The 12,927-nt window shown below is 40.8% G+C and overlaps 1 protein-coding gene and 1 long non-coding RNA gene across 4 annotated transcripts; one reads left to right on the top strand and one right to left on the bottom strand.

Annotated features, from left to right (window-relative positions):
* Positions 1-16: 16 nt before the first annotated feature.
* LOC146675056 (uncharacterized) lies at positions 17-5,131 on the bottom strand. The gene is made up of 3 exons (XR_014910004.1): positions 5,003-5,131; positions 522-934; positions 17-302 (listed from the first exon to the last, which is right to left on the bottom strand). It is a non-coding gene; the product is annotated as an uncharacterized LOC146675056 (long non-coding RNA).
* On the top strand, positions 4,079-12,744 carry tp53 (tumor protein p53). Of its 3 annotated transcripts, none has more exons than XM_085400025.1 (11): positions 4,079-4,218; positions 5,050-5,177; positions 5,277-5,361; positions 5,479-5,667; positions 8,837-9,011; positions 9,345-9,466; positions 9,994-10,103; positions 10,295-10,419; positions 10,499-10,590; positions 10,672-10,742; positions 11,566-12,744. In XM_085400025.1, the coding sequence occupies exons 2-11, from the start codon at positions 5,089-5,091 to the stop codon at positions 11,660-11,662; spliced, it is 1,155 nt and encodes a 384-aa protein (XP_085256151.1). In that variant the 5' UTR covers positions 4,079-4,218; positions 5,050-5,088; the 3' UTR covers positions 11,663-12,744. The 3 variants fall into 3 exon arrangements, with proteins under 3 accessions (XP_085256151.1, XP_085256137.1, XP_085256144.1); XM_085400011.1 differs by having other exon boundaries at positions 5,253-5,361; XM_085400018.1 differs by lacking the exon at positions 4,079-4,218 and adding an exon at positions 4,302-4,429 and having other exon boundaries at positions 5,253-5,361.
* Positions 12,745-12,927: the final 183 nt, after the last annotated feature.

Below are 12,927 nucleotides of genomic sequence, written 5' to 3'. Positions count from 1 at the left end.
GCACAGGCATGTATGGGTGTGTGTGTGTGTGTGAGAGAGAGAAAGAGAGAGAGAGAGTGGTTGGTGAGGTCACCTGGTTCAAAATCATGCTACTGCAAATAGAGCTGCTGATTGAATGACAGGTGTGTGACAGGCAACAACATTTGCATTCGTTTTACAACATTCGTTTTATTTCTTGGGATAAAAAAATCTGGAAGTCATGATTTTAAAAAGACTGGAAACAAACGTCAGCGATAGAGTTTATCGTTCACATACCACGCATGTAGTTTTGGTTGAGTAGTCTCTTTTTACGTGTCACCGTCCTGGGGTAGAAAGAATGTGATCCAAATCAGCAAAAATAGATTTAAGTACACTTTAACAACCCCGATGTTGTATTACATAAAGGATTAAGGATAAAGATTTATTACATCCAACTAAGCAAAATTAAAAAATATTATTATAATATTATTATAATTAAAATATTAGCAAAAAAAAGTGTGAGGTTTTATAAACGAAACAGTAACTCTCATCCATGTGTATACCTTTCTTTAATGAAAGAGCCCGCAGTCAGAACAGTTAATATGCTGCAGCATTGTGAATGAATCCTCCACAAGTCTTCTCCCTATCTGCATTGCGCTGTTGCATTAGACCTCACTGTTGTATCTATATGCTCTCTGGAACTGATCCAGAGTGGACTCAGTGGCCCCCATCAGCGCATTCATTCAAAGGTCAAACGGCCACCTATCCCCAAAGCGGCACCAGCAATCACTGAGCGCTCGGAGAGATGGACGGCGACCAACATTCAGCGCGTTCTCTGACAGATCATGCAAGAGTCCCGCGGCGTAACACAAATCCTCCGGCACAGCTATAGAGGTTGAGAGCAGCCCCAGGGGCCCGTCGGTGCAGCTGGCAAAGGTGCGTCCATGATGGGTGATGAGAGGCAACATCGTCGGGTCTGTTAGGAGAGATTATGAGGGAGATTATTTCATAGTGTTTCTAGTTTAAACCTCAATGAATGTAACGATCAGACGCACGCAGGAGCATACAGTAGCTTTATTAATAACACTACAACTGCCAGCTGTTTTGATCCAGTACTGTGCAGTTACTGATGAATTTGGAATCTCATACAGTGTGTTCGCATGCTTAAAACACACTTCTCCAATATGTAATTATTTAGTTCCCTAACATTTTAGGTTATAATTGAAGCATGCGTTAACCACTTTGCAGTATATAGAGCCAGTCAGTTAAAAAAAACCCTAAGTATCCCAAATCAAGTTCATATATTTAGTGCCAAATTACAACAACAGTCATCTCAGGTGCTTTATATTGTCAGCTAGAGACCCTACAATCATATGGAGAAATCCCCAACAGTCAAACGACATGCTTTGAGCAAACACTTGGCAACAGTGGGACGTAATAACTCCCCTTTAACAGAAAGAAACCTCTGGAAGAATCGGGCTCAGGGAGGGGAATCTACCTTCACAGTCAACCCTGTGAAGGTAAGACTATCTTTAAGCTTGTACCAACACTCGGATTGGTGGACTCAAGAGAAAGGCTCAAGCCGTGGAAGTGAGGCCAGAGGTGAGCTTCCACTGTGAACCAATAAACTTGCCTTTGTAAATGTACAGATTTACCCACAAATAAGTCACACCAAGCCACACAGGGTTACACACTTACAGACAAGATCACTGCAGATCAGATCCCAGGGAACAAAAAAAAGGCAGTTTGAGATGGCAGTCTTTATGCAGTGGCTAACGAGCTGCAACACATCTCAGCTATGGCAATAAGGCAGAAAGGATGAGAAAAAGCCCTCAAACATTAGGAGAGCTGCTAGAGGGAGTGACTGTAACACCACTAACACTACCAAAGCAAACATCATAGCCTTCTTAGCATAAAACCATGCTGCTTATCGTCACCTCACTTCTTAACCTTCATCAGCTTTATCCCTCTGTAGTTACTACATCTCTGCTTGAAAAGACTGTGTTTTTCAAGCTGGTAAAAAAGTCAATTGACCAGCCCAGCTTTTGCAGCTTTTGCAGCTATAACAGCTTCAGTTCTTCTGGAAAGGCTTTCCACAAGGTTTACGGCTGTTTTATGAGAATTTCTGACCATTCTGCCTGAGGTACATTTGTGAGGTCACACACTGGCCCACAGTTTCCGCTCCAATTCACCCCAAAGGTGTTCAATTAGGCTGAGGTCAGAACTCTGTGATGGCCAGTCAAGTTACCTCAAAAGATCTCATTCATGTCTTTATGGACCTTTCTTTGATGCACTGGTGTGCAGTGATGTTGGAATAAGAAAGGGCAATCCCCAAACTGTTCCCAAAGACTCCTGAAAAACAACCCCACACCATAATCCCTCCTCCACTAACTTTACATTTGGCACAGTACAGTCATATAAGTTTTCTTTTAAATTTAACCTTTAATTACACAGGTAGTCAGTGTGTTTTAAGCACAAATAATGTACTGGGATATGAGAAACATGCAAACACACTGTATGTAATGCCATGTTTGTGCAACAGGTAGTCCCATTGAAACTCAATGAGACAGTGATGATTTCACCAAAACATTTGTACGTCTTTTGAAAAGCACAGTGTTTAGTGATTGACTAAACTGTTTGCGTAACATGTACTCTGTTAAATAATAAGGCAGTAAACCAGTAATAGATTTATAGATAAAGTGATACCAATGAACCATCCTGTGTAAGGCCATTGAGGACAAGTCAACCAGAAAATATAGAGTACAGTGGTGTGTTAAAGGTTTACAGCCTGTTGTAAATCTTAATGCTCCATGATAGACAGAATCCAACAGATGAAGAGAGTGAGCAGAGGCATTCATGTAAATTACGTCACCGCAATAGGAGGAGGGGTAGAGAGGTGGCAGCAACTTATGGTGAAAAAGAGACATGATCCGTTTCTGAAAAAGAACCCTAACTTCAGCCTTAGTTTCTTTAATACATGGTTGATGTGTGGCTTAAAGGAAAAAATGTCATCAATCACAATACCTAGGTATTTGTATGAGGTGCCTCAGTACAGTTCTCCTGGCAACCGCCAGACCCAGACTTGTCCATCAAATTACACGATGGAGAAGCTTGATTCGTCACTGTAGAGAACAGATCTCCACTGCTGTAGGGTCCAGTGGTGGCACACTTTACACCACTACATCCAACACTTTGCTCTTGGTAATGTAATGCTGGGATGCAGCTGCTTGGCTGTGGAAACCCATTCCATGAAGATCTTTTGAGCTGATCTGAAGGCCACATGAAGTTTGGAGCTCTGTAGTGATTGACTTTACAGGAAGTTGGCAACCCCACTTAATGCCTCGGTATCTGCTGACCCTGCTCTGTGTATTTACCACTTGTTAGTAAATACTTTGGGCAATACAGTGTATGTCATCTAGACCAACCACCTTTCCACTCTTCATCCTCTGTCCCCACTGTCTCCTTACCAATCCTCTGCACCTCCTCATTCAGTAGCTTTCTTTCTGTCCTGCTCTTTCTCTCCCTCTCGCTTTCTTAATTAATCAGTTCCTCAGAGTGTTCCTTCCATCTTCTAAACACGCTCTCCTTATTTGTTAGACTAGAAAGAAAGTATTTCTTATTTGTAAGTTGAACATACGGATAGCATTAAACTGTACTTTGACATCCACTCGTTTCTCTCTCCTTGTTATTATGATGTCATGATGTCACATTCAAATACTCATCAGAAAACCTTAAAACATGAGAAATCTGACTGAGAAGGGAATGATCCTTAAAACCAAGACAATTGAAAATGTATTGGCCCATAGCGTAGCCTCAGCCTTTACATTTGGATAACTTTGGAAAGTATTTAAACACTGCAATCGCAATTTTAGTGTACAATATGTGTTTGGTGGGATTTATTCAAATAAATATATATTAAAGATACATTTATTGAGATCTCTCTTGAAAACCAAATCACATCAATGAAAGCGTTGACACTTTTCCATTATAAGGTCAAGGTTTTGACCAAGTTTATCGCTTTTCCTACGAACGGTGCCGTGTTCACGATAGTTTTGAACACATCGTCATCGCTTCGTTTGCGTTTTGTCAGAAAAGCAGCTCTGCGATTGGACAAGCTAACTCTTAAGAAGAGCCATACCCCTCCTCCTCTTTCTGTGGGAATCCCCTCAACAACGTGTTTGGTTCGCAGAAAAATATTTTGACTTGTCGGCGGTTTTGACTCTCTGCAGTCACCTGTGACTCACCAGTGGGACGCTTAAGGTACCCGAGTGGTCGTACATGCCTCATACACTAAAGCAAATCCCCGAGAGTGACATTTATACGACGGGGAAGTTTTTACGACAGTTTCGCTAGCTAACGTTTAACCGAACGTCACGCTAGCGTAACTAGCTAGTCATGCTAACGCAGTTCGGCAACCTCAACCTATAAATGTCAGTCGGGCTGTGGATGCACAGTGTTTATTTACTTCGGGGTACGTTTTGACTCGAAATTAGTGTGTACGCGGTGTTATTACTGTTGAGACGTCGACACGGTGGCCATACGTGAAACGACGAGCTAGCTTCATTCAATTAAAAAGTCGGCCTACTACTGGAAGGTAGCTAATCATAGTGGCTGTTTGGGCCGCAAAGGCAGAAGTTGGCCTAGTCTTTAAATGATCTTTAAAAGCGCTATTAAGGAACAATTCTCTTATTATTCTTGCTTTTATAAAATCTATTTATTTTTAAGCTAACCGTAGTTGACTTGGCTAGTCAGCAGCTCTTCGAGTCAAAGGTCTGCTTGTTTTGAACTCATTTCCTGTGCGCAGAAACTGTTTTTACGGCGATCTTTGTTTACGACTGCTTTTCTCTGCTCTTTCTACGGCTTTTGTTTTTCTTTTTTTCGACCACAACAAATAAATAAATGCATAATAACAATAATAAAGCGAAAGTGTTGTGGTTTTTTTTTCTAAAAAAGTCGAACGAATGCTATATTTAGTTTGTTTTCATTAAAATTGTGGGAAAACTATTAAATTAAGACTTTGTAGGAGATGTGAGTTGTTGCATACCTCCATTAACTTAATCTCCCGTGCTCATTTCCTGTTGATATCCACAGCCTGCCTGCTTCACCACTGGGAAAGGAGGGGGAGAAACTATGGCAGAGCAGGGCTTTGAGGATTTACAGCTGAGCCAGAATCTACCCTTCAGCCAGGATTCATTTAAAGAGCTGTGGGACCAGCTACCGTGAGTAAAGTCTTCATTCCAGATTCCATTAATTTTATTATTATTATTTTTTTAATGCAATTATTACTCCTACAGTGTGGCTGAATCTCTGTCTGTCAGTTTGGACACTATTTCAGCTGTGAACAGCAGTACAACAGGTCACGATGAAACCTGGAGGCCAGATGGCACCATGGATATGTTTCAGGTGTGATTACCCGACCTTATGCAGAATAGCATCTTTAAAGATTTGTCGAGATTCCTGTGACTTCAACATGCATGTTTATTCTTGGAAGCAAACTGACTTCCCTTTGTCTGTTTTCAGCTGATCAATGATCAGCAATTAGCTGAACACTTCGATGAAAAGCTCTTTGAGCTGCCAAATGATGCTTTGCAAAAAGATGGTGTTACACCTCCAGCCTCCACTGTTCCAGTCACAACAGATTACCCTGGTGAATGTGGGTTTCAGCTCAGATTCCAAAAGTCTGGAACGGCAAAATCGGTGACCTCAACTGTAAGTTATGGTTCATCTGACCTCGGAAAATCTTATAACTGTACTTGTGTTTTTTTTTGTTTTGTTTTTTCTTAAACAGGATGATAAATGTTATTTGTCTTACATCTGTTTTAATTGGTATAAAACAAACGACCAGAAATTTCACCAGGAATTTTAATATGATGGGCATTTTAACTGAATCCAAGTAATTAAACCAAGACGCATTATATATGTAAAGTTTGAAGGTGCTCTCAATCGATTATTCTGCAACCAAACATGACATGGAGCAGAAAGCTGCTTTCTGAGGCTTTCCTCACAGATAAAGAAGACTTTGAGAGCTGCTTTTAGTTTAGGCAGCAGTTGCTGAACTTAGTTTTGTGTGGGTTTTTTTTTTTTTTTTTTTTTTTTTTTTTTTTTTTGAATGCAGAAGGGCATATTTTATTTGTTTTATAACTGTTTTAATTTAATAAAACAAGTTAAACTCTCATATAGAGTTTAAAATGTGGAGGCTTGTTAATGAAAAGGTCTTAAATTGGTAAAGTCACTGCTTTTAAGTTATCCCTTGATTTTAAGATGAAGAAAAAAACATCTTACCTTTTTTTATTAAAAATCCATTCTTTGGTATCGGTCATTGTGCCATTCATGTGGAATCTTTTTCATTGTGACGATTCGCTGAAATTTAACTTCCACAGTCAGTTGCTGCATTTGAAGAGCCAATAGTGTTGAAGTTTTCAGTGACTCACCATGTAGTGCAATGTGGTTGGCTAGCTCAGTTAAAGTTAGGGTGCTCTGCAGTGTAATCCCCTGCCACCCCCACCACTTGCTCTGGTCTGCAGGAGAAGGGCCTTCTGCTTGCAAAGCACTGCTCTGACATGACGGGACATGTTCCTGCACCCTCAGAACAGAAAGGGTTAAAATTTTATTCTGGTTCATTTTGCTTTGCTGCTTAGAAAAGTTAATGTATTTAATTTTGGATTATTTTGTTTTAGAGTCGAAAGACTAGTTCAGGGGTCAGCAACCTTTAACACCGAAAGAGCCATTTGGAGTCTGTTTCCACGCAAAAGAAAACACTGCGAGCCGCAAATACTTTTTGACATCTAAAATGAAGATAAAACTGTATATAATGTTTTTTACCTTTATGCTTTGTGTGAACAACTAAGGTGTGTTGCTTATGAAATCCATGAAGTGCTACAGAGAAAGGTCATGTCCAAAATCATGGGCTGGATCCTCCTGAGGACCCAGCCTTCGTGGTCTACGTGGGCCGGGTCCTCAGAAGGTCGGTTAGGCCGGAAGTAAACAGTTGGGGAAATTGGACGGTCTAGCCTCCTGATTAGCGTCACCGCTGTCTCGGTGGAGTTTAATAAACTCAGCCGTCTGCTCCTTGCTATCTAAAATATAACAGGATGCTGGCATAAATTCTCGACCGTCTCATACTTCTGTTTAATCAGTTTTCTGTTTTGACGTTTAGTCAGCTGTGTGAAAACCAAGGAGGAACCCACCCGGGGGATTAATAAAGTTTTATTTTATCTAATCTAATAACTTTAATCTCAGCCAAACCGATTTACTCACAAACAAACAAAACACATTTTTAGGTTGTCTAAGTGACTTATGTATTACGTTTAACCCGAGTAGCGAAAGTCCGCGGCGATCTGAAAATGATGTGCCGGGAGTTGTGCCGTTCTCGGTGGCTTCAGTGGCCCTCGAGCTCCCGGCTAGCTATCGAGCTGGTGGGTAGCAGACGTCTCCGAAAACGTCGAAGCACTTTTGCAAATATGCGATATCTTGATAAACCGAGCAGATATTTGATGTTTACACAGCTACTTTCTCGCCTGAAAATATGTTAAAAGTTTATTTTGTGACCCAGAAAGATTAGTATGAGTAATTTTAAAACTTAGTAGCGGCTGCCATTATTGGAAACTGGAGTTTGGCTGGGCCGCGCTATGAATTCTGGGATATGGTAGGCCACGAAGGACACACCCGATCCATCCTTCAAATTCGGGGAAAAGGAGGACTCATTTGTCGGAGGAGTCTACGAATCTGGACAGCCTTCGGCGCGTCGCTGTGACGTAATCGGTCTACAAATGCGGCCTCAGGAGGATGCAGCCCATGAATTTGGACACGACCAAAGTTACATTTTATTTATGTAATTAACACATTTTGAACTTTTAAAGAAATATAACAAAAGGAAAGCTGAACTAAAATGATCCATGTAGCAAAGAAAAACTGTTGTGAGCCGCCACCCTTATATCGCCTTTGGGCTTTTGGAGCCTTGACCTGACTTTTAAAAAAATAATTGGGGGGGGGGGGGGAAGCACTATGTTGCTAAAAAATGAAAAATAGATATTTGCAAAATTCTGCCTAAATATGTATTTTACCTGGTTAATGTGTGTGGCGGGGCGTGGTCTGCAGTGCCGCTGCAGGGAGGCGGATGCACCTGAGCGGCACCCGCAATCACGCCTCGCCGCTTTTACATCTGTGCTATCTATGCTGTTGTGTTGGTGTGTGTCGGGCTGTGAGCTGAAAAGCTACAGCCGCCTGTATACGTCAGCAACTGTGTGTGAAAAGTGGTCGATAAAGAGATGCTGAAAAGCGTTTTCATGCAAACATCGTCGGGTCTGCTGTGATACGTTTACAATGGGACTTCTGCTCCTGAACCTCTGCGCACAGCGTCTGCAAATCGGGGCTGTGCGAAGTCACTTTCATCTTTACGCAGGACTGTAAGCTGTCATCTGTGAGGCGTGAGCGGTGTTTGTTTTAGAATAGCTGCTGACAATGTGGATCCGAAGATTCATAACTGGCCTACCTGGGGTTGAAAGTCTCGATAAATGCACGGCGTTTCGGCGGGTACACCGGCCTCTGCGAGTGCGACTCTTATTTTGAGCAATGAAAAAATAATAGAATATAATTTTATTTTTTTTATTTCAATATCACAATCTTCCAATTTAGAACTACAAAAAAGAACTAACATAAATAAAATACACTTCAGCTAAATACTTCTAATTTATTTTCCCAAACCACGCGGAGCCGCACCATAAGGACTAAAGAGCCGCAGGTTGCCGACCCCTGGACTAGTTGAACAATTTGGCTCTGTTTGAGATTAAAGATTTAAACAATTTTTTGGGGTCTTTGGTGAGCATTTGAATCAAAAAATGTTATTAACAAAACTTTTTATTTTTATTTTTTTCTGAAGTACTCAGAGGTGCTCAACAAACTGTACTGTCAGCTGGCAAAGACCAGTCCCATTGAGGTGCTGGTGAGCAAGGAGCCTCCTCAGGGTGCTGTACTCAGGGCTACTGCCGTGTACAAGAAGACGGAGCACGTGGCTGATGTTGTTCGCAGATGTCCCCATCACCAGAACGAGGACCGTAAGGGACACTTTACAGCATTTTTTGGGGGGGAGGAAAAAAAGCAAATTGGTTGAAATAATATGACTGTGAGCAGAAGAGTTGGAGGTGGATTGAAGGGATGCATTGAATCTGAACATTAAGGATGATGCCAAGACAACAATGTGGCAAATTTCAAATTATTTAGGAGTCCAAAAAAAACCCCTTCATTTATTACAAACGAGCCTTTGCAATTGTCATCACACAATATTTAAATAATTAACTAATGCAAAACTAACACAGACTACACAGTAAATGTAGTCTTGCCTAACTGTTGGTGCATCCCTGACTATTTCAATTTGTTTTAATCTGTAGTCTATTCAGCTGTGGAGCATCGCAGCCATCTGATCAGAGTGGAGGGCAATCAGAGGGCTCAGTATTTTGAAGATCTACACACAAAGAGACAGAGTGTGACTGTACCATATGAGCCTCCACAGGTATGACTGCCCAACTGTGTTCACTCTGAGGTGCACATCTCCGCTTTTTCTACACAACTTTGATTTGTACCCATTCATGTTTCCTCCATCGGTCTCATTAAATTTGTCAGTGGATGGATGAAGTGCTGCAAGAGCTCCAGACATTTTTCTTCTCCACATGAACACACCCCCACACAGTTCAGGGAAGGGGTACGATTTACACATAGGTTGAATGCGTTCACTTTTATACAGGTGTGCATTTCTTCAGTGGAGTTTCATACAGATAACATATAATAATCAATCATCCAAAAAAGAGACTTCATTTTTATGATCTTGCGATAACTTGATATATAATAAGTTGTACTTTTATAATATAAAAAATGTAGTCTTTCTTTTTTTACTTTGGAAAGAACGGCGCAGAAAAGGTTTTTTTTTTTTTTTTTTTTTTTTTTTTTTTTTCTTTTTCTTGGATGTGTATCATATTACCTTTTAACTGTAGTTGCGTGAGCCAGCAGTACATTTTAATATTTATGCTTTTCCTGTTTCAGTTGGGCTCAGAGATGACCACTATCCTGCTGAGCTTCATGTGCAACAGCTCCTGCATGGGCGGGATGAACCGCAGACCTATCCTCACCATCCTGACCCTGGAGACTCCAGAGTAAGTCAGTTTTCTCTCTCGTGTGGCCAGAAGCGCAGCACAAACCATTTCTATGGTGATGTTGTTTAACAGGTCATCTTGGTTTTTGGCCTATTTTATCTTTAGAACTGCTCAAAAGTCTCATCTTGTAGTTTGTTTGTGCAGCACAGAAAAGCCGTTTGACCCTTACTGCACTGCATGTGCTTCTCTAGGGGGCTGGTTTTGGGCCGGAGGTGCTTCGAGGTGCGCGTCTGCGCTTGTCCAGGCAGGGACCGTAAAACTGAGGAGGACAATAAACAGAAGAAGGAGAGCGGCACCAAAGAGACGAAAAAACGAAGTACGTTTATGCTGGTTTCAGTTTTTGTTTAGTTTTCTTCCTGACCTCACTGATTTATTTATTTATATCTCCTAACCAGAGAGCGCACCACCTCCTGACACCACATCCACAAAGAAATCCAAATGTACCTCCAGTGCTGAGGAGGACGACAAGGAGGTTTTTCTCCTCCCTGTAAGTAAATATGCATACAAGTACACTGAAATTCTCTCTCAGCCTTTCAATTTCATGACTTTCCTCTAATTTCTGCCGCAGGTTCGTGGGCGTGAGCGTTACGAGATGTTGAAGAAGATCAATGACGGTTTGGAGCTGCTTGACAAGGACAGGTAGGAGGCACCCTGGAAACTTTTATTGGATATGACAGCAGCTACTGTAGACTGACAACAACAGGGAGTCGGTCTCAGCTGGTTCCAGTTGTCAGGTGTGCCTTTGGCCTTTACTGTAGTAGAATTTATCCTGTTTTCATCAAAACCTGGAGTCTCCTAATCCTGACACTAGAGGTCGCTGTGTGTGGTTGTTAACCATGCTGCACAGCCTGTAAACTGAAGCACATACCAGCATAGCTCCACATTACGTATTGTTTATGATGATCACACTATAGCGAAACATAGCTTTTGTAATAAATTAGCCGTGTCGTCTTGATGGTCCGGGTGTCTGTTTTTCATGTTGTATGAAAACAAAGTTGACCCTCTGGTTTCACATTGTTTGATGTGAGCACTTTTAAACTACTGTAAACGTGGCATTGCTACAACGTAGGGTGAATCCCAGTATTATATCAGGTGTGTAAGTATAGGGTGACAACCCGTGTCCACGGTTAATGTAGAGATCAGAAATGGCTGCATGAGGGCTCTAATTTAAAACAAACTCCTTACAGGCAGCAACTTCAGGGTTATACAGATGCAGCTCAGTGCTTTGAGATGAAAACAAAAATGAAGCATCCAGTGTTGAATACCCAAAGGTAGCATAGAGTAAATTAACATGGGCTATTTAATTGGCCATGCCATGGTTTTGTGTTTGTGCTACCTGTAACCTTTTGGGTATTCAAAGTGGAAGTTATGCTTTCGGTTTAGCAGCTTGGATGAGTGCACTGGGATGTACATTGGTCCTAAATATGTTGCATCATTTTATAACCCTGCTTTCTCTCTGCAGCAAAAGCAAGTCAAAGGTCTCAGTGAAGCATGAGGTTCCTGTGCCCTCCAGTGGAAAGAGGCTGCTGCAGAGAGGAGAGAGGAGTGACAGCGACTAAGATGCCCATCACCTCAATTTCGAAAGCAAACGTCACGTTTTTGTCTCAGCCTTCAGGTTTCTTTCAGGTTTCAGGTTGCCATCCTGCCTCAGTTAAACGGTTCCTGAAACTGTACTGCCTGATCAGTCACTGTAGACTGACATACTCTTGTGTTCAGTTATGTTTTTCTTTTCTTTTTAAAAAAAAAAGTTTTTGAAAAAAACAACCCTATGTTGGTAATTGGGTTAGAGCCGTTCAGCATGAGATTAAGAATGATCCTTGTCATAACGAGTCACTGCCATTTATTTAAATAAAGTTCAAAGCTAGGCTTGGAAAACTTGAATGGAATTTGCCTCTGATGTTGCTGTATTACTGTGCCACAGTCCTGTCGCACAATGTCATTTTAAAAAAAAAAAATATATATATATATATTTTTTGCATGATTGTCTGGGAAATGCAACCACCTCTGCGCAACCTTGATTCATATGCAATATGTAATCGTGTTTGTGTAAAACAGAACTAACCCATGGTATTAACTGATCATTCTTTAGTGGGGCTTTTTTTATTTTTTTATTTTATTTTTTTAAATAAATGCAGATGTATCAGTTTTCACCGTCACTCTTTTTGTTTCGCCTGTTGTTGGGAACATTTACTTTTAGTTATCAGTTAGATTTGGTAGATGAGGGGCTGGCTGGATCATCCCCTGAACTAACAGTCTTTTAGTATAGATTTTATTACAGGAAAAAAAAAGACAAGTGTCTGATGTTATAAGTTAGTGTTACTTGAGTAGTCACACAGTAAATAGATGTAATGAGAACAAATTTTTTTTTCTTCTTCCCCTTTTGGACCTTTTTCATAAAAGGAAGTGAATGTGAGTTCTCACGTTTGCATGTAAACGTCATGTTGATGTCCCCGCTGACCAAACAGTTTTTACACTGCCAACAATGTGTTAAAAGGCATTCCTCTTATTGTTTTTGATTATTTGGGGAAAATAGTTTTGTATAAGAGGGTTTCTCTATATTTTTCTGTTATTTTTCACTTTTGTATTGTACTAATTACTTGTAACTTTAAGCTTTAACGTAAAATAAATGCGATAAGGATCACTGTGTTTTTGTGTTCTGTTGGACAGCATAAACAAATATTTTTCTGTGCTTTGCAAGTCTGAATTATAAATGCAAAACTGTTGCTATCTAAAGGCTCCTACAGTTGAATGGAGCCTTGTGACACCAGTCAAATGTGGGGTTTATAACCTGTTTTATTTGCCCGCATCACAAACCGAGAGGTCA

This window comes from Rhamphochromis longiceps, linkage group LG3 (assembly GCF_057381845.1).
Source record: "Rhamphochromis longiceps isolate RC_006_pf linkage group LG3, R_longiceps_female_GT1.1, whole genome shotgun sequence".
Lineage (NCBI taxonomy): Eukaryota > Metazoa > Chordata > Actinopteri > Cichliformes > Cichlidae > Rhamphochromis > Rhamphochromis longiceps.
Note: the sequence above shows the minus strand (reverse complement) of the source record. Positions and strands in the feature narration are given on the sequence as shown.

Coding starts and splice junctions, on each gene's coding strand:
- tp53 (XM_085400011.1), top strand. CDS start 5,089: ATGGCAGAGCAGGGCTTTGAGGATTTACAGCTGAGCCAGAATCTACCC. Junction 5,362..5,478: donor GCACCATGGATATGTTTCAG/GTGTGATTACCC, acceptor GTCTGTTTTCAG/CTGATCAATGATCAGCAATT. Junction 5,668..8,836: donor CAAAATCGGTGACCTCAACT/GTAAGTTATGGT, acceptor TTTTTTCTGAAG/TACTCAGAGGTGCTCAACAA.